At 47.9% G+C, this 25,335-nt stretch overlaps 1 protein-coding gene across 2 annotated transcripts in view; it reads left to right on the top strand.

Annotated features, from left to right (window-relative positions):
* Nucleotides 1–25,335, top strand: part of LOC311144306 (sodium-dependent phosphate transporter 2-like) — a 107,697-nt gene that overhangs the window by 77,904 nt on the left and 4,458 nt on the right. For both annotated transcript variants that reach the window (XM_084180337.1, XM_084180338.1), the window contains 4 exons: nucleotides 4,491–4,733; nucleotides 5,215–5,860; nucleotides 12,056–12,241; nucleotides 24,735–24,819. In XM_084180337.1, coding sequence (XP_084036463.1) covers nucleotides 4,491–4,733; nucleotides 5,215–5,860; nucleotides 12,056–12,241; nucleotides 24,735–24,819 — 1,160 coding nt within the window. The remainder of the gene's footprint in view (nucleotides 1–4,490; nucleotides 4,734–5,214; nucleotides 5,861–12,055; nucleotides 12,242–24,734; nucleotides 24,820–25,335) is intronic.

Genomic DNA, 25,335 nt, shown 5'->3' on the forward strand with positions numbered 1-25,335 from the left:
TATTTCTTGTTAACAAACTATAGTTTTGGCATGTGGTTAGGACATCTACTTTGTGCATGACACAAGTAATTTTTCCAACAATTGTTTACAGACAGATTATTTCACTTATAATTCACTGTATCACAATTCCAGTGGGTCAGAAGTTTACATACAAAAAGTTGACTGTGCCTTTAAACAGCTTGGAAAATTCCAGAAAATGATTTCATGGCTTTAGAAGCTTCTGGTAGGCTAATCGACATAATTTGAGTCAATTGGAGGTGTACCTGTGTGGATGTATTTCAAGGCCTACCTTCAAACTCAGTGCCTCTTTGCTTGACATCATGGGAAGATCAAAAGAAATCAGCCAAGACCTCAGAAAAAAAGTTGTGTACTGGTGTACTTCACAAAATAATGGCATCATGAGGAAGGAAAATTATGTGGATATATTGAAGCAACATCTCAAGACATCAGTCAGGAAGTTAAAGCTTGGTCGCAAATGGGTATTCCAAATGGACATTGACCCCAAGCATACTTCCAAAGTTGTGGCAAAATGGCTTAAGGACAACAAAGTCAAGGTATTGGAATGGCAATCACAAAGCCCTGACCTCAATCCTATAGAACATTTGTGGGCAGAACAGAAAAAGCATGTGCGAGCAAGGAGGCCTACAAACCTGACTCCGTTACACCAGCTCTGTCAGGAGGAATGGGCCAAAATTCACCCAACTTTTTGTGGGAAGCTTGTGCAAGCCTACCTGAAACGTTTGACCCAAGTTAAACAATTTAAAAGCAATGCTACCAAATACTAATTGAGTGTATGTAAACTTCTGACCCACTGGGAATGTGATGAAATAAATAAAAGCTGAAATAAATCATTCTCTACTATTATTCTGACATTTCACATTCTTAAAATAAAGTGGTGCTCCTAACTGACCTAAGACAGGGAGTTTTTACTAGGATTAAATGTCAGGAATTGTGAAAAACTGAGTTTAAATGTATCTGGCTAAAGTGTATGTAAACTTCCGACTTCAACTGTAGCTGATCTGGGGGTGTAATCATCAGTCCAACAGCTGCAAAACGTTCTGTTTTGCAACTAAAACATGTTTCTATTGGAGAAATTCAGGTAGGTCCCTCTCCGTTTCGTTCCGTTTGCTTCCGTTTTAAGGAAACGTTTTGCAACAGAATCGGTGGAATGAATACACCCCCTGATCACCCACTCAGTCGGGCTTTCAACCTACTCTTAAAAGTTGTAATTGTAGATTGCACATGGTGCAAATTCAACATTGGATAGTGCATCGGCAGTTTTCCTGTCATGCCAGTCACTGCAGACCTTAGATAACTATTTATAACTTGTCAGAATGGTCCAGATCAACTAGCCCATGTCAGCTAACGTTTTTTAGCCCGTTTGATTATTCCCCAATGATGGCCCAAGTGAAAAAGTTTAGGAACCACTGCCCTTGAGGGTGGAGTTGAGGCTTTTGTAGGCCTTCATTGCAAAACAATGTGTTTTAATCAGTTATTTGGTGACGTGAATATATTTAGTATAGTTTTATCTATAAAGGATAACTTTTTTAATGTTTCATTATTTTTATTGTTATGAAATTTACTGAGCAGGATGTAAATTTACACCCAGTGGTGTAAAAATACTTTAAAGTACTGCTTAAGTAGTTTTTGTTGGGTATCTGCACTTTGCTATTTATATTTTTGACAACTTTTACTTCACTACATACATTTTCCCTGACACCCAAAAATACTAGTTACATTTTCAAACCTTAGCAGGACAGGAAGACGGTCCAATTCACGCACATATCAACAGAACATCCCTGGTCATCCCTACTGCCTCTGATCTGGCGGACTCACTAAACACACATGCTTTGTTTGTAAATGATGTCTGAGTGTTGGAGCGTGCCCCTGGCTATCTGTAAAAAATAAATAAATAAAAAATGGTGCCGTTTGCTTAATATAAGGATTTTTAAATGATTTATACTTGTACTTTTGATACTATATTTAAAACCAAATAGTTTTAGACTTTTACTCAAGTAGTATTTTACTGGGTGATTTTACTTGACTCATTTTCTTTTAAGGTATCTTTTACTTTTACTCAAGTAGTATTTTACTGGGTGACTTTTACTTGAGTCATTTTCTTTTAAGGTATCTTTTACTTTTACTCAAGTATGACAATTGAGTACTTTTTTTTTCTCCCCCACCACTGGTCCTCCCCTTCCTCCTCTGAGGAGCCTCCACTGCCTGGAAGTATTTTGAAAGCTGTGTGTGTCAGTTTCTCACGCCGCCTTCAAAGCCCTCTGGACTCCCAGACTGACTGAACCAGGACAGACAAAAGACCCTGCTACAGAGCCAGCTTGCCCCCCCCCCCCCCCCCCGTCCCCCGTCCCCCGTCCCCCGTCCCCCGTCCCCCCGTCCCGTCGCTGCCCCAGCCAGGCCTGCTCTTTCTGAAACCAAACAGCTTCTGCCAGCCGACGTGTGTACTTTCATCACCGCTTGCCAAAGGAAACGTTTTAAACCCACCCTGAACCCCAGCTAGCTAGAAAGAGTAAGCTATTTAAAGGTTCTGGTTGGTTCGGGAAATTCAGGTACAATTATGGAATTGGGTCTGTTTTTTGGTGGTAAGGTTAGGATTTTTGTTTGGTTAAGGTTTTGTTTGGTTAAGGTTTTGTTTGGTTAGGGTTTTGTTTGGTTAAGGTTTTGTTTGGTTAAGGTTTTGTTTGGTTAAGGTTTTGTTTGGTTAAGGTTTTGTTTGGTTAGGGTTTTGTTTGGTTAAGGTTTTTTTTGGTTAAGGTTTTGTTTGGTTAAGGTTTTGTTTGATTAGGGTTTTGTTTGATTAGGGTTTTGTTTGGTTAAGGTTTTGTTTGGTTAAGGTTTTGTTTGGTTAAGGTTTTGTTTGGTTAAGGTTAGGACCTGTGTGACTCAGTTGGTAGAGCATGGCACTTGCAACGCCAGGATAGTGGGTTCAATTCCCACGGGGGACCAGTACGAAAATGTATGCAATCACTACTGGATAAGAGCGTCTGCTAAATGACTAAAATTGAAATGTAAAATGGTTAGGGTTGAGGGTTACTGAGGAGGGATAGCACTTTATATTTGATTCCTGGACATTTTGAATGGGCTTGGATGTTTTGAAAGAAAATAATTTTAATAAGCAAAAGTCAAAGGATCCTCTTCATAGACATAATATAAAGTTTGTTTTCTGCTCAGGTTAGGTTGCTATTTATTTGGCCTGTGTCCGAAGGGTAAGGTAAGCCACCAGTTTGAAATCTGTAATCCTTGGGTAAGCTCCATGAAGCTCCATTATGAGCCTAATACCACGGTCCAGTGGGTATCAGGGAACTAGGTAGTACTGTGGTCTCTGTTTCAGATTGTATTCTTCCAGTGGGTATCAGGGAACTAGCTAGTACTGTGGTCTCTGTTTCAGACTGTATTCTTCCAGTGGGTATCAGGGAACTAGCTAGTACTGTGGTCTCTGTTTCAGACTGTATTCTTCCAGTGGGTATCAGGGAACTAGCTAGTACTGTGGTCTCTGTTTCAGACTGTATTCTTCCAGTGGGTATCAGGGAACTAGCTAGTACTGTGGTCTCTGTTTCAGACTGTATTCTTCCAGTGGGTATCAGGGAACTAGGTAGTACTGTGGTCTCTGTTTCAGACTGTATTCTTCCAGTGGGTATCAGGGAACTAGCTAGTACTGTGGTCTCAGTTTCAGACTGTATTCTTAAACTTTGCCCACTAAACACGACCGTGGTCTGAGACAGCTCTCTAGGCTGGAGGGTATCAGTGAAGCGGGCCTGTTAGTTCTAACCAGGGTGCTGTTCTTTAGAGGACACAAACGTTCTGCTACTGAAAAGGAAAACAAGTGTTTCTTATTGGACGAGTTCAGTTAGTACCTCCCTGTTTTTTGTTCCGTTTCAGACCGTTATCTTCAGTTTGATGCTTAATGAACACGACCGTGGCCTGTGAGCGAGATCTCCCTACAGTTCCACTGACAGTGGCAGTGACTCAGTACCTGAACGCCAGCTATATATTTATGTGACATTGAGTAGTGGGCGTGGCCCACCAGATGCCTTCCTCTTGGCCGCAGACACAAAATGTTGCAGTTTTAAAGCTAATTTCCTGCAATCCTACACCTTATGCCGTGTTCTTATGCTGTCTCAGTGACTCAAACATTATAACAAAATCAACAATGCCATGACGTCGTTTGGAATTTTACATTGTCTATTTTTTATTTTAGTGATTTGTTAGTTATCAAAGATGATCTTATTAAAAAATAAATGGCTCCTTTATCTTTTCTACAAACTTTATATATCTGGTTATAGTTGTTTGAATGTACACTGAAAATGTTTTACCGTCCCACATTTTTTTCCCTTCTAAACAATTGTATTTATTTATTGTTTTTTTAAATTATATTTTTGGGAGTGCGACTGCGATTTAGCAGTGGGGGAAACGTGTGTGTGTGTGTGTGTGTGTGTGTGTGTAACGATGTTGTCCCTGTGTCCCCCGGTCAGGTCGCATAAAGAAGGAGCACGCTGCCCTGTCCCGTATCTCAGACGAGTCGTTAGATCAGATCCCAGAGGAAGAGGAGGAGCTTCCCGCGTTGAAGGAGCTACCGGGCGCCAAGGGGACGGACGACGCCGTGCTGCCGTTAACCGGTGGTACCGGGGGAGAGTCACGGAGAGGAGGAGAGTCCACCGGAGAGCTCAACAGCCTGGCCAATGGAGGCACCGTCCTACCCAACGGACGGGTCTACGGTCAGTTGGCCCGCTGAGCTAAACGCCTAGGCATTAACTGCCGGGGAGCTAATACAAGTCTTCAGGTTTCAGATGTACGGTCAGTATAGAGACAGGAGAGGCTGAGCCACTGGGTTTTCACCCATGTCATTTGGGGGTCCATCACAATCTTAGCTACTCATCACACAAGAGTACTTTACCACCAAACCACCTCTGATTTTAGACCAGACCAGAGCAGTTCTGTAAAGCTCATTCCTCCTGCTACCCAGGCCAGACCCACTCCATGACCTCTGCTAAACCTAGATTTTATAGTGAAGTAGATTTAATATAGTGTGGTAGATTTAATATAGTATGGTAGTATTTCTTATTTATTCCTCTGCTCCCCAGACCAGACCTCCATACATATAGTATAATAGTATTAGTTTAGTATGTCTATGATACATTTACTGTAATATAGTATTAGTTAGTGTTGTAAAACTCACCCCCCTCCTCTCCTCCTCAGGGCGGACCCACTCCATGACCAACGGCACCCTGTCCATGTCCAAGTCCCCACTGTCCAATGGCAGCTTCACCTTCGGCGGGGAACACATGCGCAGCGACGGCCAGGTGTACCACACGGTCCACAAGGACTCCGGTCTCTACAAAGACCTGCTCCACAAGATCCACCTGGGACGGATGGAGGACGACCGCTCCGCCCCCACGCCAGACAACAACTACCGTCTGCTGCGCCGCAACAACAGCTACACCTGCTACACGGCTGCCATCTGTGGCATGCCGGTCCAGCCGCTGCTCCGCTCCGAGTCCCGGGAGGCCCGAGAGGACAGCGAGAAGCTGGTGGGTGAGGGGGAGAGGTCGGGGAGCGTGTCCTACACCAAGAAGAGGGTCCGTTACGATAGCTACTCGTCGTACTGTAATGCCGTGGCGGAGGCCGAGATCGAGGCGGAGGAGGGCGGCGTGGAGATGAAGCTGGCGTCTGACCTGGGGGGGGGCGAGGAGGCAGCGGCGCCAGGGGCTCCCGTCCCGCTGGATGACTCGGCGGAAGAGGACGAGGGGGAGAAGGACAAGCCGACCGTCTACCTGCTCTTCCACTTCCTGCAGATCCTCACCGCGTGCTTCGGATCCTTCGCTCACGGAGGCAACGACGTCAGGTGGGTGCCTTCCCCTGCTCCCCGTCTGACTAGGGATTAGACATTTAGGAAACTTTCTCAAAATTCACAAAGTTTTTTCCAGAATTTGTTTCTCCACAGCTGGATTGCTGTTGTTGGAATTTTGAGTTTCCTGAATTTTGCAACTCTACAGCTGACAAGACAGGTAGCTTAGTGGTTAAGAGCGTTGTGCCAGTAACCAAAAGGTCGCTGGTTCTAATCCCGGAGCCGACTAGGTGAAAAATCTGTCGATGTGCCCTGAGCAAGGCACTTAACCCTAATTGCTCCTGTAAGTCGCTCTGGATAAGAGCGTCTGCTAAATGACTAAAATGTCAAATGTAAATGTAAAGACGACCTCTCAACATTAACACCATTTCAGATTTTATGTTATTCACACATGTACAACCTTTACCAGCCCAACATTCGCCTTATAATCCATCAAACTAGTCTCAAACAGAAAGGAAACTACCTGAAAGTGATTTCCCTCTCCCACTGCAGTAACTACCATTCATCATAACACAACTACCATGTCATATGTTATCCACAAAACTAGAAGTTATAGTGAGTTATTCAAAAAATCGAATCAAATCAAATTGTGTTGGTCGCACAAACATAATTAGTAGATGTTATTGCGGGTGTAGCGAAATGCTTGTGTTCCTAGCTCCAACAGTGCAGTTATATCTAATAATACCCACAAATCTAAAAGTAAAAGAATGGAATTAAGAAATCTAGAAATATTAGGACGAGCAATGTCGGATTCTGGAGTATTAATATATACACTACAAGACCAAAAGTACGTGGACACCTACTCGTCGAATGTCAAATTCCAAATCATGGGCATTAATATGGAGTTGGTCTCCCCTTTGCTGCTATAACAGCCTCCACTCTTCTGGGAAGGCTTTCCACTAGATGTTGGAACATTGCTGCGGGGACTTGCTTCCATTCAGCCACAAGAGCATTAGTGAGGTCGGGCACTGATGTTGGGCGATTAGGCCTGGCTCGCTCGCAGTCGGTGTTCCAATTCAACCCAAAGGTGTTCGATGGGGTTGAGGTCAGGGCTCTTTGCAGGCCAGTCAAGTTCTTCCATTCCGATCTCGACAAACCATTCCTGTATGGACCTCGCTTTGTGCACGGGGGCATTGTCATGCTGAAACACGAAAGGGCCTTCCCCAAACTGTTGCCACAATGTTGGAAGCACAGAATCATCTAAAATGTCATTGTATGCTGTAGCATTAAGATTTTCCTTCACTGGAACTAAGGGGCCTAGCTCGAACCTTAAAAAACAGCACCAGACCATTATTCCTCCTCCACCAAACTATACAGTTGGCACTATTCATTGGGGCAGGTAGCGTTCTCCTGGCATCCGCCAAATCCAAATTCGTCCGTCGGACTGCCAGATGGTGAAGCGTGATTCTTCACTCCAGAGAACGCGTTTTCACTGCTCCAGAGTCCAATGGCGGCGAGCTTTACACCACTCCAGCCGACGCTTGGCACTCGGTAGTGAGTGTTGCAACCGAGGACAGACGATTTTTACGCGCTTCAGCACTCGGCGGTGTGGCCTACGACGTCGCGGCTGAGCCAATGTTGACGTTTCCACTTCACAATAACAGCACTTACAGTTGACCGGGGGGCAGCTCTTGCAGGGCAGAAATTTGACAAACTGACTTGTTGGAAAGGTGGCATCCTATGACGGTGCCACGTTGAAAGTCACTGAGCTCTTCAGTAAGGCCATTCTACTGCCAATGTTTGTCTATGGAGATTGCATGACTGTGTGCTCAATTGTATAGATTGTTATAGCGTTATTCTAAAATTGATTAAATTGTATTTTTTCCTCATCAATACCTCAATGACGAAGCAAAAACAGGTTTTTAGACTTTCGCTAATTTATTTAAAAAAATAAAAAACGGAAATATCACATTTACATAAGTATTCAGACCCTTTACTCAATACTTGTTTAAGCACCTTTGGCAGCGATTACAGCCTCGGGTCTTCTTGGGTATGATGTTACAAGCTTGGCACACCTGTATTTGGGGATTTTCTCCCATTCTTCTCTGCAGATCCTCCCAAGCTCTGTCAGGTTGGATGGGGAGCGTTGCTGCACAGCTATTTTCAGGTCTCTCCACTGATGTTTGATCGGGTTCAAGTCCGGGCTCTGGCTGGGCCACTCAAGGACATTCAGAGACTTGTCCCGAAGCCACTCCTGCATGTCTTGGCTGTGTGCTTAGGGTCATTGTCCTGTTGGAAGGTGAACCTTCGCCCCAGTCTGAGGTCCTGAGCGCTCTGGAGCAGGTTTTCATCAAGGATCTCTCTGTACTTTGCTCAGTTCATCTTTCCCTCGATCCTGACCAGTCTCCCAGTCCCTGCCGCTGAAAAACATCCCCACAGCATGATGCTGCCACCACCATGCTTCACCGTAGAGATGGTGCTAGGTTTCCTCCAGACGTGACGCTTGTCATTCAGGCCAAAGAGTTCAATCTTGGTTTCATCAGACCAGAGAATCTTGTTTCTCATGGCCTGAGAGTCTTTAGGTGCCTTTTGGCAAACTCCATGCGGGCTGTTATGTGCCTTTTACTGAGGAGTGGCTTCCGTCTGGTCACTCTACCATAAAGGCCTGATTGGTGGAGTGCTGCAGAGATGGTTGTCCTTCTGGAAGGTTCTCCCATCTCCACAGAGGAACTCTAGAGCTCTGTCAGAGTGACCATTGGGTTCTTGGTCACCTCCCTGACACATGGGATGCTGACCTTCTAGGCGGAGTTGCAAAGAAAAAGCCATATCTCAGACTGCCCATCTTAATCTTTTATTTTTATTGGCCAGTCTGAGATATGGCTTTCTTTTTCTTTGCAACTCTGCCTAGAAGGTCAGCATCCCGGAGTCGCCTCTTCACTGTTGACGTTGAGGCTGGTGTTTTGCGGGTACTATTTAATGAAGCTGCCAGTTGAGGACCTGTGAGGCGTCTGTTTCTCAAACTCGACACTAATGTATTTGTCCTCTTGCTCAGTTGTGCACCGGGGCCTCCTACTCCTCTTTCTATTCTGGTTAGAGACAGTTTGCGCTGTTCTGTGAAGGGAGTAGTACACAGCGTTGTACGAGATCTTCAGTTTCTTGGCAATTAATCGCATGGAATAGCCTTCATTTCTCAGAACAAGAATAGACTGACGAGTTTCAGAAGAAAGTTATTTGTTTCTGGCCATTTTGAGCCTGTAATCGAACCCACAATTGCTGATGCTCCAGATACTCAACTAGTCTCAAGAAGGCCCGTTTTATTGCTTCTTTAATCAGCACAACAGTTTTCAGCTGTGCTAACATAATTGCAAAAAAGCTGATCTACCCCCTATAAAAAAAAAAAACATAATTGCAAAAGGGTTTTCTAATGATCAATTAGCCTTTTAAAATGATAAACTTGGATTAGCAAACACAACGTGCCATTGGAACACAGGACTGATGGTTGCTGATAATGGGCCTCTGTACGCCTATGTAGATATTCCATAAAAAAACAGCCATTTCCAACTACAATAGCCATTTACAACATTAACAATGTCTACACTGTATTTCTGATCAATTTGATGTTATTTTAATGGACAAAAAATTTGCTTTTCTTTCGAAAACAAGGACATTTCTAAGTGACCCCAAACTGTTTAACGGTAGTGTGTGTGTGTGTGTGTATGTATGTATGTATGTATGTATGTATGTATGTATATATATATATACAGTGGGGAAAAAAAGTATTTAGTCAGCCACCAATTGTGCAAGTTCTCCCACTTAAAAAGATGAGAGAGAGGCCTGTAATTTTCATCATAGGTACACGTCAACTATGACAGACAAATTGAGAGAAAAAAAATCCAGAAAATCACATTATAGGATTTTTAATGAATTTATTTGCAAATTATGGTGGAAAATAAGTATTTGGTCACCTACAAACAAGCAAGATTTCTGGCTCTCACAGACCTGTAACTTCTTCTTTAAGAGGCTCCTCTGTCCTCCACTCATTACCTGTATTAATGGCACCTGTTTGAACTTGTTATCAGTATAAAAGACACCTGTCCACAACCTCAAACAGTCACACTCCAAACTCCACTATGGCCAAGACCAAAGAGCTGTCAAAGGACACCAGAAACAAAATTGTAGACCTGCACCAGGCTGGGAAGACTGAATCTGCAATAGGTAAGCAGCTTGGTTTGAAGAAATCAACTGTGGGAGCAATTATTAGGAAATGGAAGACATACAAGACCACTGATAATCTCCCTCGATCTGGGGCTCCACGCAAGATCTCACCCCGTGGGGTCAAAATGATCACAAGAATGGTGAGCAAAAATCCCAGAACCACACGGGGGGACCTAGTGAATGACCTGCAGAGAGCTGGGACCAAAGTAACAACGCCTACCATCAGTAACACACTACGCCGCCAGGGACTCAAATCCTGCAGTGACAGACGTGTCCCCCTGCTTAAGCCAGTACATGTCCAGGCCCGTCTGAAGTTTGCTAGAGTGCATTTGGATGATCCAGAAGAGGATTGGGAGAATGTCATATGGTCAGATGAAACCAAAATAGAACTTTTTGGTAAAAACTCAACTCGTTGTGTTTGGAGGACAAAGAATGCTGAGTTGCATCCAAAGAACACCATACCTACTGTGAAGCATGGGGGTGGAAACATCATGCTTTGGGGCTGTTTTTCTGCAAAGGGACCAGGACGACTGATCCGTGTAAAGGAAAGAATGAATGGGGCCATGTATCGTGAGATTTTGAGTGAAAACCTCCTTCCATCAGCAAGGGCATTGAAGATGAAACGTGGCTGGGTCTTTCAGCATGACAATGATCCCAAACACACCGCCCGGGCAACGAAGGAGTGGCTTCGTAAGAAGCATTTCAAGGTCCTGGAGTGGCCTAGCCAATCTCAACCCCATAGAAAATCTTTGGAGGGAGTTGAAAGTCCGTGTTGCCCAGCGACAGCCCCAATACATCACTGCTCTAGAGGAGATCTGCATGGAGGAATGGGCCAAAATACCAGCAACAGTGTGTGAAAACCTTGTGAAGACTTACAGAAAACGTTTGACCTGTGTCATTGCCAACAAAGGGTATATAACAAAGTATTGAGAAACTTTTGTTATTGACCAAATACTTATTTTCCACCATAATTTGCAAATAAATAAATTAAAAATCCTACAATGTGATTTTCTGGAGAAGAAAATTCTCATTTTGTCTGTCATAGTTGACGTGTACCTATGATGAAAATTACAGGCCTCTCTCATCTTTTTAAGTGGGAGAACTTGCACAATTGGTGGCTGACTAAATACTTTTTTTCCCCCACTGTATATATACACACACACACACACACAGTGGGGAGAACAAGTATTTGATACACTGCCGATTTTGCAGGTTTTCCAACTTACAAAGCATGTAGAGGTCTGTAATTTTTATCATAGGTACACTTCAACTGTGAGAGACGGAATCTAAACCAGAAAATCACAGAAAATCCAGAAAATCACATTGTATGATTTTTAAGTAATTAATTTGGATTTTATTGCATGATTTAAGTATTTGATCACCTACCAACCAGTAAGAATTCCGGCTCTCACAGACCTGTTAGTTTTTCTTTAAGAAGCCCTCCTGTTCTCCACTCATTACCTGTATTAACTGCACCTGTTTGAATCTCTCTCTCTCTCTCTCTCTCTCTCTCTCTCTCTCTCTCTCTCTCTCTCTCTCTCTCTCTCTCTCTCTCTCTCTCTCTCTCTCTCTCTCTCTCTCTCTCTCTCTCTCTCTCTCTCTCTCTCTCTCTCTCTCTCTCTCTCTCTCTCTCTCTCTCTCTCTCTCTCTCTCTCTCTCTCTCTCTCTCTCTCTCTCTCTCTCTCTCTCTCTCTGCTCCTCCAGGTATGATCCTGGTTTGTTTGTTCCTTTATAGGTGTACTTAGTTTCCACTCAGTCATGTTCACACACACACAGATTCATGCACCTTACCTACACCCTACATTATGACATTTCCACACCTCATTCCTTTTTCTTTGTTTAAAGTTAATAGTTTTTGGTTTACAATAAAGAACCTTTTGATTGGCCTATACCTGTTGTTCATGTCCCTAATTTTTGCCACAGGCTATGAGCCGGCCTGTGACAATTTTTGTTCAGTGTAGTTCAGTTACCCTTCTTGGGAACAGGAACAATGGTGGACATTCAACATGTTATTTACACAACTACCCATCCCCGCAGTAACGCCATCGGCCCGTTGGTGGCGCTGTGGATGATCTATGAACAAGGCGGGGTGATGCAGGACGCTGCCACCCCTATCTGGCTGCTGTTCTACGGGGGCGTGGGAATCTGCTGCGGCCTGTGGGTGTGGGGGCGCCGGGTGATCCAGACCATGGGCAAGGATCTCACTCCCATCACACCTTCCAGGTGAGAGAGAGGAGGGAGGGCTGCATGTGACTGGGTAGATGGGGAGGATGGGGAGGTGGGAGGATGGGGAGGTGGTAGGATTGGGAGGGTGGTAGGGTGGTAGGATGGGCAGGTAGTAGATGGGAGGGGGGAGGTGGTAGGATGGGAGTGTGGTAGGTGGTAGGATTGGTAGGGGGAGGTGGTAGGATGGGGAGGATGGGTTGGTGGTAGAATGGGCATGTGGTAGGGTGGTAGGTGGTAGGATGGGGAGGTGGTAGGATGGGAGGGTGGTAGGTGGTAGGATGGGCAGGTGGTCGGATGGGTAGGTGGTAGGATGGGGAGGTGGTAGGATGGGCAGGTGGTAGGATGGGCAGGTGGTAGGATGGGCAGGTGGTAGATGGTAGGATGGGGAGGTGGTAGGATGGGCAGGTGGTAGGATGGGCAGGTGGTAGGATGGGCAGGTGGTAGGATGGGCAGGTGGTAGGATGGGCAGGTGGTAGGATGGGCAGGTGGTAGGTGGTAGGATGGGCAGGTGGTAGATGGTAGGATGGGGAGGTGGTAGGATGGGCAGGTGGTAGGTGGTAGGATGGGCAGGTGGTAGGATGGGCAGGTGGTAGGATGGGGAGGTGGTAGGTGGTAGGATGGGCAGGTGGTAGGATGGGCAGGTGGTAGGTGGTAGGATGGGCAGGTGGTAGGATGGGCAGGTGGTAGGATGGGGAGGATGGGTTGGTGGTAGGATGGGCAGGTGGTAGGTGGTAGGATGGGCAGGTGGTAGATGGTAGGATGGGGAGGTGGTAGGATGGGCAGGTGGTAGGATGGGCAGGTGGTAGGTGGTAGGATGGGCAGGTGGTAGGATGGGCAGGTGGTAGGATGGGGAGGATGGGTTGGTGGTAGGATGGGCAGGTGGTAGGTGGTAGGATGGGCAGGTGGTAGATGGTAGGATGGGGAGGTGGTAGGATGGGCAGGTGGTAGGATGGGGAGGTGGTAGGTGGTAGGATGGGCAGGTGGTAGGATTGGTAGGTGGTAGGATGGGCATGTGGTAGGATGGGCAGGTGGTAGGATGGGGAGGATGGGTTGGTGGTAGGATGGGCAGGTGGTAGGTGGTAGGATGGGCAGGTGGTAGATGGTAGGATGGGGAGGTGGTAGGATGGGCAGGTGGTAGGATGGGCAGGTGGTAGGTGGTAGGATGGGCAGGTGGTAGGATGGGCAGGTGGTAGGATGGGGAGGATGGGTTGGTGGTAGGATGGGCAGGTGGTAGGTGGTAGGATGGGCAGGTGGTAGATGGTAGGATGGGGAGGTGGTAGGATGGGCAGGTGGTAGGATGGGGAGGTGGTAGGTGGTAGGATGGGCAGGTGGTAGGATTGGTAGGTGGTAGGATGGGCAGGTGGTAGGATGGGCAGGTGGTAGGATGGGGAGGATGGGTTGGTGGTAGGATGGGCAGGTGGTAGGTGGTAGGATGGGCAGGTGGTAGGTGGTAGGATGGGCAGGTGGTAGGATGGGCAGGTGGTAGGTGGTAGGATGGGCAGGTGGTAGGTGGTAGGATGGGCAGGTGGTAGGTGGTAGGATGGGCAGGTGGTAGGATGGGCAGGTGGGAGGGTGGTAGGTGGTAGGATTGGTAGGGGGTGGTGGTAGGATGGGGAGGATGGGTTGGTGGTAGGATGGGCAGGTGGTAGGGTGGTAGGATGGGCAGGTGGGAGGGTGGTAGGATGGGCAGGTGGTAGGATGGGAGGGTGGTAGGTGGTAGGATGGGCAGGTGGTAGGATGGGCAGGTGGTAGGATGGGCAGGTGGTAGGATGGGCAGGTGGTAGGATGGGCAGGTGGTAGGATGGGCAGGTGGTAGGTGGTAGGATGGGCAGGATGGGTAGGTGGTAGGATGGGCAGGTGGTAGGATGGGCGGGTGGTAGGATGGGCAGGTGGTAGGATGGGCAGGTGGTAGGTGGTAGGATGGGCAGGTGGTAGGATGGGCAGGTGGTAGGTGGTAGGATGGGCGGGTGGTAGGATGGGCAGGTGGTAGGATGGGCATGTGGTAGGATGGGCAGGTGGTAGGATGGGAGGGTGGTAGGATGGGAGGGTGGTAGGATGGGCAGGTGGTAGGATGGGCAGGTGGTAGGATGGGAGGGTGGTAGGATGGGCAGGTGGTAGGATGGGCAGGTGGTAGGATGGGCAGGTGGTAGGTGGTAGGATGGGCAGGTGGTAGGATGGGCATGTGGTAGGATGGGAGGGTGGTAGGATGGGCAGGTGGTAGGATGGGCAGGTGGTAGGATGGGCAGGTGGTAGGATGGGCAGGTGGTAGGATGTACACACATACATTACGTACAGGTAACTGCCAAAATAATGTAAATTGAATGCAGGTGCTTCCACACAGGTGTGGTTCCTGAGGTAATTATGCAATGCCTAGGGTCATGTATAAAAATGCCCAGTTCCCGTTATTTTGGCTAGAAGAGATTTCAGTAGTGCTGAGTGATTAGTGCTGTTTGAGGTCGTTTCAGTTTCAGTTCGATTATTTAAAAAATGATCACGGTATAGATTTTGGTTTAGATTATGTGGGTTGAATGCTGTAACAACATAGAATAAAACCATTAATAAAAGTCCCATGATGGTAGTGACTGTCCATTACTGCTGATCACTTATTAACCATCAGTTATTCACATTACTTTACTTTAATAAAATCGTTTCAGTTGTTGTGTAAATTACATTTGTTTTATCTGATGACTTTATTATTTCATTCCAAGTCATCATCTCATCTCTACAGAGCTGCTGTCTGACTAAATCACTATTTTAGTAGTTCTTTAAATTAAATAAGGCAGACTTTTATGACTGCTGAATACCAACTATCAATCACTTAGATCATGTATTTTCAGGTAGAGGTACCTTGCTAAGCAACAGCTGCTCTCTATATCCCCTCACGATTGCTCATTCTTCTGTCTCTTCCGTAGCAGGCATCAAAGAAACACAGACAAGTAGATGCGCAATGGATTATGGGCATTGTGGTTAATTACCACGTTTTATGTCCTAAACTATGTAGAATATTGGCCTGTTGGAAACTACAACTCCCAACTACATCGTTCAAACTGGATGTGATTTATCTCTAGAGAAACTGGGATGTGCACATTGAGCTCACAGAAGAAGAAAAAAAGAACTAAATGGATTTCAAATAATTGAACAGATGTCAGTCAATTCGTTTTTTTAAAAACCAAAAAAATAACTGCAATTTCAGTTAATCGTTCAGCACTAGAACTCAGTGACTTTGAAAGAGGGGGTTTAACGGGTGTGTGTTAGTCTCAGTCACCAGATCTCAACCCAATTCAACACTAATGGGAGATTCTGGAGCGGCGCCTGAGACAGCGTCTTCCATCAACAAAACACCAAATGATGGAATTTCTGGTGGAAGAATGGTTTCGCATCCCTCCAATAGAGTTCCAGACACTTGTAGAATCTATGCCAAGGAGCATGGAAGCTGTTCTGGCTGGTGGTGGTGGCCCAACGCCCTGTTAAGACACTGTGTTGGTGTTTCCTTTTCTTGGCAGTTACCTGTATGTAGGCTATACGAAATCCCAGACATGTAAATGCATACACATACTTGCATAGTGGACACGAAGTCCCAGATTGATATAGGGTGGAATGAACAAACAAACTCATAGGCTTCCACTTCATACACTTTACTGTCTGCCTGCTGTCTGCCTGCTGTCTGTCTGCCTGCCTGCCTGCCGTCTGTCTGCCTGCCTGCCTGCCGTCTGTCTGTCTGCCGTCTGTCTGCCGTCTGTCTGCCGTCTGTCTGCCGTCTGTCTGCCGTCTGTCTGCCTGCCTGCTGTCTGCCTGCCTGCTGTCTGCTGTCTGTCTGTCTGCCTGCCTGCCTGCTGCCTGTCTGTCTGTCTGTCTGCCTGCCTGCCTGCCTGCCTGCTGTCTGCTTGCCTGCTGTCTGTCTGCCTGCTGTCTGCCTGCTGCCTGTCTGCCTGCTGTCTGTCTGCCTGTCCGTCTGTCTGTCTGTCTGTCTGTCTGCCTGCCTGCTGTCTGTCTGCCTGTCCGTCTGTCTGCCTGCCTGCTGTCTGTCTGCTGTCTGTCTGCCTGTCCGCTTGATGAGTCTGCATGAACCCTTTCTCTTCTGAACTGAACCACTCAAACAACACTACCGAACCGCTAGAACCTTCTCTGCTCTATAGTCCTGATCCTCACTAGAACCCCTCTACTCTAGAACCCTCTAGATCAGGGATGGGCAACAGAACCCGTCATTAGAGACCGCAGTGGCTCGTGGGTCTGTGGACCCACATCTGTTTAATATGACAACTGATGATCAATGGGCCCCACCCTGGTTGGTAATTCGATCATGCTTACTAAAGTTTAGATAGCTGGCCGCTAGACTAATTTACCAATCTGAAACATTTTAGCTGACATGGACTAATTGAGTGACTGCTGATGCACAACATTTCTAAATTGCACCTTGTATATTCTATTATTATTGGAATTGGACTGCAGGCCTACAAAAGGGGGCGGTTGCCCATCCCTGCTCTAGATCCTCAATAGAACCCTACTGAGGGATTGATCCTAGTTCTGCTTCTTAGAACCCTATTCACCTCACTAGAACCCTGTTTATTAGAACCCTACCCACCTCACTAGAACCCTACCCACCTCACTAGAACCCTGCTTCTTAGAACCATATTCACCTCACTAGAACCCTGCTTCTTAGAACCCTACCCACCTCACTAGAACCCTGCTTTTTAGAACCCTACCCACCTCACTAGAACCCTGCTTCTTAGAACCCTTCCCAACTCACTAGAACCCTGCTTCTTAGAACCCTACCCACCTCACTAGAACCCTGCTTTTTAGAACCCTACCCACCTCACTAGAACCCTGCTTCTTAGAACCCTACCCAACTCACTAGAACCCTGCTTCTTAGAACCCTACCCAACTCACTAGAACCCTGCTTCTTAGAACCCTACCCACCTCACTAGAACCCTGCTTCTTAGAACCCTACCCACCTCACTAGAACCCTGCTTTTTAGAACCCTACCCACCTCACTAGAACCCTGCTTCTTAGAACCCTACCCAACTCACTAGATCCCTGCTTCTTAGAACCCTACCCAACTCACTAGAACCCTGCTTCTTAGAACCCTACCCACCTCACTAGAACCCTGCTTCTTAGAACCCTACCCACCTCACTAGAACCCTGCTTCTTAGAACCCTACCCAACTCACTAGAACCCTGCTTCTTAGAACCCTACCCACCTCACTAGAACCTGCTCCAGGATTCTCTGTAGTCGACAGTAAACAAGTGTGTGTCTATTCCTTGTCTACCCAGCAACATGAAGCAGCAGAGCAGGGCTCATGTTAACCTCACTGTGACCCACGGACAGACAGACACACGGTTCCTTAACCCACCTAGCAGAGTGGGGCCAAACTGATTTAACCCTTTGTGTTATTCCCTAAAGGAGCACAGAGCTCAGCAGCCTTAGTCCTCCATCTCTCTCGCTCTCTGTTTCTCTTCCTGTTTCGCTTGCTCCCTCGCCATCTCTGTCTCCTCTCTCTCTCTCTCTCGCTTGCTCCCTCGCCATCTCTGTCTCCCCTCTTTCCCTCTCTCTCGCTCTCGCTCTCTCTCGCTTGCTCCCTCGCCATCTCTGTCTCCCGTCTTTCCCTCTCTGTTTCTGTTCCTGTCTCGCTTTCTCCCTCGCCATCTCTGTCACCCCTCTCTCTCTTTCTCTCTCTGTTTCTCTTCCTGTCTCGCTTGCTCCCTTGCCATCTCTGTCCCCCCCCCCCCCCCCCCCCCCCCTCTCTCTCTCTCTCTCTCTCTCTCTCTCCTTACCCCCCCACCCCCGTCTCTCTCTCTCTCTCTCTTCTCTTCTCCCCACTAATTAGTAGAGTATAGAATGTGCCCTGGTCCTCGCAGATCAAACAGGATGGGGTGGCCTGGCAAGAACATCACAGAGCTGCAGGAAGTGGGCCAATGGTGTTGCATTCTGGGAAAGGGAACACCGCAGTGGGAGTCTGGCCTCTAGTCCGCAGAGGGATGCCAGCCAGACTTTCAATCTCTCTCTCCCCCTCTCTCTCTCGCTCTATCACTACCCCTCTTTCTCTCTCCCTCTATCACTACCCCTCTTTCTCTCTCCCTCTATCACTACCCCTCTTTCTCTCTCCCTCTATCACTACCCCTCTTTCTCTCTCTCTATCACTACCCCTCTATCACTACCCCTCTTTCTCTCTCTCCCTCTTATCTGTTCCTTTCTTATTTCTATCTTTCTCTCTGCTTCTCTTCTCTTCACTTTATCACAGTGAGCTCATTCTCTCTCCCCCCTCTAGCCCTCTCTCTCTCTCCCCCCTCTAGCCCTCTCTCTCTCTCCCCCCTCTAGCCCTCTCTCTCTCTCTCCCCCCTCTAGCCCTCTCTCTCTCTCCCCCCTCTAGCCATCTCTCTCTCTCTCCCCCCTCTAGCCCTCTCTCTCTCTCTCCCCCTCTAGCCCTCTCTCTCTCTCTCCCCCCTCTAGCCCTCTCTCTCTCTCCCCCCTCTAGCCCCCTCTCTCTCTCTCCCCCCTCTAGCCCTCTCTCTCTCCCCCCTCTAGCCATCTCTCTCTCTCTCCCCCATCTAGCCCTCTCTCTCTCTCTCCCCCCTCTAGCCCTCTCTCTCTCTCTCCCCCCTCTAGCCCCCTCTCTCTCTCTCCCCCCTCTAGCCCTCTCTCTCTCTCTCCCCCCTCTAGCCCTCTCTCTCTCTGTCTCTCTCTCTCTCCCCCTCTAGCCCTCTCTCTCTCTCTCCCCCTCTAGCCCCCTCTCTCTCTCTCTCCCCCTCTAGCCCCCTCTCTCTCTCTCCCCCCTCTAGCCCTCTCTCTCTCCCCCCTCTAGCCATCTCTCTCTCTCTCCCCCATCTAGCCCTCTCTCTCTCTCTCCCCCCTCTAGCCCTCTCTCTCTCTCTCCCCCCTCTAGCCCTCTCTCTCTCTCTCCCCCCTCTAGCCCGCTCTCTCTCTCCCCCCTCTAGCCCCCTCTCTCTCTCTCTCCCCCTCTAGCCCCCTCTCTCTCTCTCCCCCCTCTAGCCCTCTCTCTCTCCCCCCTCTAGCCCTCTCTCTCTCTCTCCCCCCTCTAGCCATCTCTCTCTCCCCCCTCTAGCCCTCTCTCTCTCTCTCCCCCCTCTAGCCCTCTCTCTCTCTCTCCCCCTCTAGCCCCCTCTCTCTCTCTCCCCCCTCTAGCCATCTCTCTCTCTCTCCCCTCTAGCCATCTCTCTCTCTCTCCCCTCTAGCCCTCTCTCTCTCTCTCCCCCCTCTAGCCCTCTCTCTCTCCCCCATCTAGCCATCTCTCTCTCTCTCCCCTCTAGCCCTCTCTCTCTCTCTCCCCCCTCTAGCCCTCTCTCTCTCCCCCATCTAGCCCTCGCTCTCTCTCTCCCCTCTAGCCATCTCTCTCTCTCTCCCCCCTCTAGCCCTCTCTCTCTCCCCCATCTAGCTCTCTCTCTCTCTCCCCCCTCTAGCCCTCTCTCTCTCCCCCATCTAGCCCTCGCTCTCTCTCCCCCCTCTATTCCTCTCTCTCTCCCCCTCTAGCCATCTCGCTCTCTCTCCCCCCTCTAGCCCTCTCTCTCTCCCCCATCTAGCCCTCGCTCTCTCTCCCCCCTCTAGCCCTCTCTCTCTCCCCCCTCTAGCCATCTCTCTCTCTCTCCCCCCTCTAGCCATCTCGCTCTCTCTCCCCCCTCTAGCCCCCTCTCTCTCTCTCCCCCTCTAGCCCTCTCTCTCTCCCCCCTCTAGCCATCTCTCTCTCTCTCCCCCATCTGGCCCTCTCTCTCTCTCCCCCATCTAGCCCTCGCTCTCTCTCCCCCCTCTAGCCATCTCGCTCTCTCTCCCCCCTCTAGCCATCTCGCTCTCTCTCCCCCCTCTAGCCATCTCGCTCTCTCTCCCCCCTCTAGCCATCTCGCTCTCTCTCCCCCCTCTAGCCATCTCGCTCTCTCTCCCCCCTCTAGCCCCCTCTCTCTCTCTCCCCCCTCTAGCCGTCTCTCTCTCCCCCCTCTAGCCATCTCTCTCTCTCTCCCCCATCTGGCCCTCTCTCTCTCTCCCCCTCTAGCCGTCTCTCTCTCCCCCCTCTAGCCCCCTCTCTCTCTCTCCCCCCTCTAGCCGTCTCTCTCTCCCCCCTCTAGCCCCCTCTCTCTCTCTCCCCCCTCTAGCAGTCTCTCTCTCCCCCCTCTAGCCCCCTCTCTCTCTCTCCCCCCTCTAGCCGTCTCTCTCTCCCCCCTCTAGCCATCTCGCTCTCTCTCCCCCCTCTAGCCCCCTCTAGCCCCCTCTCTCTCTCTCTCCCCCCTCTAGCCCCCTCTCTCTCTCTCCCCCCTCTAGCCCCCTCTCTCTCTCCCCCCTCTAGCCATCTCGCTCTCTCTCCCCCCTCTAGCCCCCTCTCTCTCTCTCCCCCCTCTAGCCCTCTCTCTCTCCCCCCTCTAGCCATCTCTCTCTCTCTCCCCCCTCTAGCCCTCTCTCTCTCTCTCCCCCCTCTAGCTCTCTCTCTCTCTCCCCCCTCTAGCCATCTCTCTCTCTCTCCCCCCTCTAGCCCTCTCTCTCTCTCTCCCCCCTCTAGCCCTCTCTCTCTCTCTCCCCCCTCTAGCCCTCTCTCTCTCTCCCCCCTCTAGCTCTCTCTCTCTCTCCCCCCTCTAGCCCTCGCTCTCTCTCCCCCTCTAGCCCTCTCTCTCTCTCTCCCCCTCTAGCCCTCTCTCTCTCTCCCCCCTCTAGCTCTCTCTCTCTCTCCCCCCTCTAGCCATCTCTCTCTCTCTCCCCCCTCTAGCCCTCTCTCTCTCTCTCCCCCCTCTAGCCCTCTCTCTCTCTCCCCCCTCTAGCCCTCTCTCTCTCTCCCCCCTCTAGCTCTCTCTCTCTCTCCCCCCTCTAGCCATCTCTCTCTCTCTCCCCCCTCTAGCCCTCTCTCTCTCTCTCCCCCCTCTAGCCCTCTCTCTCTCTCCCCCCTCTAGCCCTCGCTCTCTCTCCCCCTCTAGCCATCTCGCTCTCTCTCCCCCCTCTAGCTATCTATCTGTCTCTCTCTGTCTCTCTCTCGCTCCCTGCCTCTCTTGCTCTATATTGAACCTTTATTTCACTAGGCAAGTCAGTTAAGAACACATTCTCTTTCACAAAGACTGCCTGTTCTCTCTTGCCCTCTTGTTTTATTTGTTCCCCCTCTCCTCCCCTGTTCTCACACCCGTCTCCTCCATCAGCCGCCAGCCTGTCTGCTGGGGATAAAGGACAATTAGCTGTGGTTCTCGAACTCTCTAAAGACTCTCCTTCCTCTAGTGGCCATTACCATGCATCTTCCTGTCTCCTCACTGTGTGTGTGTGTGTGTGTGTGTGTGTGTGTGTGGTGTGTGTGTGGTGTGTGTGTGTGTGTGTGTGTGTGGTGTGTGCGTGCTTTGATGTGTGTGTTTTGTGCTCCTTTGTAGCTCAGTTGGTAGAGTATAGCACTTATAACTCCAGGATAGTGGCTTCCATTCCCGGGACCTAATGTCTGTTTTAATTAACGTGTGTGAAATTTGTTTGAGCAGTGAATCAGTCGTTTTGAAATAAGCAGTGAATCAGTCGTTTGAAATAAGCAGTGATTCAGTCGTTTTGAAATAAGCAGTGATTCAGTCATTTGAAATAAGCAGTGATTCAGTCGTTTGAAATAAGCAGTGATTCAGTCGTTTGAAATAAGCAGTGAATCAGTCGTTTGAAATAAGCAGTGAATCAGTCGTTTGAAATAAGCAGTGAATCAGTCGTTTTGAAATAAGCAGTGAATCAGTCGTTTTGAAATAAGCAGTGAATCAGTCGTTTTGAAATAAGCAGTGAATCAGTCGTTTTGAAATAAGCAGTGATTCAGTCGTTTTGAAATAAGCAGTGATTCAGTCATTTGAAATAAGCAGTGATTCAATTGTTTGAAATAAGCAGTGATTCAATTGTTTGAAATAAGCAGTGAATCAGTCGTTTTGAAATAAGCAGTGAATCAGTCGTTTGAAATAAGCAGTGAATCAGTCGTTTGAAATAAGCAGTGAATCAGTCGTTTGAAATAAGCAGTGAATCAGTCGTTTTGAAATAAGCAGTGAATCAGTCGTTTTGAAATAAGCAGTGAATCAATTGTTTGAAATAAGCAGTGATTCAATTGTTTGAAATAAGCAGTGAATCAGTCGTTTTGAAATAAGCAGTGAATCAGTCGTTTGAAATAAGCAGTGAATCAGTCGTTTGAAATAAGCAGTGAATCAGTCGTTTGAAATAAGCAGTGAATCAGTCGTTTTGAAATAAGCAGTGAATCAGTCGTTTTGAAATAAGCAGTGAATCAGTCGTTTTGAAATAAGCAGTGATTCAGTCGTTTTGAAATAAGCAGTGAATCAGTAGTTTGAAATAAGCAGTGATTCAGTCGTTTTGAAATAAGCAGTGATTCAGTGGTTTGAGCCACTGACGTGTCCTGTGTATGTTGCATGTAGACGTGTCCTGTGTATGTTGCATGTAGACGTGTCCTGTGTATGTTGCATGTAGACGTGTCCTGTGTATGTTGCATGTAGACGTGTCCTGTGTATGTCGCATGTAGACGTGTCCTGTGTATGTCGCATGTAGACGTGTCCTGTGTATGTTGCATGTAGACGTGTCCTGTGTATGTCGCATGTAGACGTGTCCTGTGTATGTCGCATGTAGACGTGTCCTGTGTATGTCGCATGTAGACGTGTCCTGTGTATGTCGCATGTAGACGTGTCCTGTGTATGTTGCATGTAGACGTGTCCTGTGTATGTCGCATGTAGACGTGTCCTGTGTATGTTGCATGTAGACGTGTCCTGTGTATGTCGCATGTAGACGTGTCCTGTGTATGTCGCATGTAGACGTGTCCTGTGTATGTTGCATGTAGACGTGTCCTGTGTATGTCGCATGTAGACGTGTCCTGTGTATGTTGCATGTAGACGTGTCCTGTGTATGTCGCATGTAGACGTGTCCTGTGTATGTTGCATGTAGACGTGTCCTGTGTATGTTGCATGTAGACGTGTCCTGTGTATGTTGCATGTAGACGTGTCCTGTGTATGTTGCATGTAGACGTGTCCTGTGTATGTCGCATGTAGACGTGTCCTGTGTATGTTGCATGTAGACGTGTCCTGTGTATGTTGCATGTAGACGTGTCCTGTGTATGTTGCATGTAGACGTGTCCTGTGTATGTTGCATGTCTCCTTGAAGTGGAAGTTCTAAACGGAAGACTCTTTTAAAAGGTTATATTATGTTACTGTTAGTGCTGAACGATTTAGTGCTTTTTGAGGTTGGTTCGGTTCTTTAAAAAATAATCACAGTTTTCTATTTCGGTTTTGAATTTTATTGTTATTTACATTAAATGCGTTATGAAATATAGCTTTTTAATGGAAATTCCAAAGTCAAAATAGTGAACATTCAATTGCCATCACATTGAAAATATTCCTTTGTCTCTGTCAGGTCCACAGTGGGTAGACATCAATAGAAAACATTTTAGAAAATGACAATTAAATAATATTTAAGTCGTGTATATTACTTAGTTTTTATTTCATGACTTTATTCATGTTAATTCCTTAATGTCATCATCTCATCTCTGCTCAGGCAGTATCAGCCAGCCAGATCATCTAGGTTATCTCTGTGCTCCCCGTACTGTCCTGTCTTTAGTCATCCTATTAACCCAGGCTAGCCTGCCTAAGTACGCTGCAGAGCTGTCTGATTAAATCATTGTACTAGTTCATTAAAGTAGATAAGGCATACTTTCACCAACTGTCTGTCCCTCTCATCGTTGTGTAGATTCATCTCTCATGCGGTCTGTGTGTATCTAACCTAATGTAGCAGGCGTAAAAGTGTATCCATCCAGAGATCTGTATATAATGAGGAGATGCTCATGTCTCCGTCCTAACAATGTGAGTCGTTGTCCCAAAGGCGGGAAGACGGGCGACAAACTTAGGTCCAAAATCAACCCATAGAAACGCATTGGGCTAATTTTGGAAAGATTTTGGCGAGAGTGAAAGCTCTCACTTCGCCTCTTCCTCTCAGATTCCTCTCCATCCGAGACTGAAAAAAACTGGCGCAATGGATTATGGGATTGTAGTTAATTACCAAGTTTCTGAGCTGAACTAGGTTGAATATTTGCTTAATGAAAACTACAACTCCCTTCAGTCCAGCGTCCCACGTAGTTCTTGACTTGATTTCTGTTGTGAATTATTTGATTTCTCTCTAGAGAAACGGCACGTTGGGCTCACAAAAAATTTTACTAAATGAAATTTAAGTAATGGAACCGACGGTCAGTTAGTTGTTTAATAACCAAAGAAAGGCCGAAATGTCAGTTAATCGCTCAGCACTAGTTACTGTGTGAGAGTATGTGACTCATCGGAAGGCCTGTGTGTGTGTCTGTCTGTGTGTGTGTGTGTGTGTGTGAGAGACTGTGTGTGTGTGTGTGAGAGAGACCGAGAGAGGGAGGGAGATATTACTTCTGTGAAGGCCTGTGTGTGTGAGTGCCTGTGAAGGCCTGTGTGTTTGATTATGTAGAAAGGCAGGTCACTGACAGTTAAGGATGTCTCTCTACCCCCCTTCCCCCTCCCCCTCCTCCTCTTCACAGTGGATTCACTATAGAGCTGGCTTCAGCTCTCACTGTTGTGTTGGCTTCCAATATCGGAATCCCTGTCAGTACCACACACTGCAAGGTATGAGTGAGTCTGGTGGACCCACACCCCACCCTTACACTCACATGGCATGGTATGATGTGTGTTTGTGCCAACAGGTGGTGCTGTTTGCTGCAAGCCTCCCAAGGCTGGGCTGCTTCTCCCCAACTCCTCCTTTACTGGTCTCACTTCTCTTCTCTGTGTTTTTGTACCCCTCCATCTCTTTCTTTTTCTCTCTGTCTGTGTCTCTCTCTCTCTCTCTCTCTCTCTCTCTCTCTCTCTCTCTGTCTCTCTGTCTCTCTCTCTGTCTCTCTCTCTCTCTCTCTCTCTGTCTCTGTCTCTCTCTCTCTGTCTCTCTCTCTCTGTCTCTCTCTCTCTGTCTCTCTCTCTCTGTCTCTCTCTCTCTGTCTCTCTCTCTCTGTCTCTCTCTGTCTCTCTCTCTCTGTCTCTCTCTCTCTCTCTCTCTCTCTCTCTCCTCTCTCTCTCTCCTCTCTCTCCTCTCTCTCTCTCCTCTCTCTCGCTCTCTGTCTCTCCTCTCTCTCTCTCTCTCTCTCGCTC

Source organism: Coregonus lavaretus, assembly GCF_964263955.1.
Source record: "Coregonus lavaretus genome assembly, chromosome: 17".
In the NCBI taxonomy this organism is placed as follows: Eukaryota; Metazoa; Chordata; class Actinopteri; order Salmoniformes; family Salmonidae; genus Coregonus; species Coregonus lavaretus.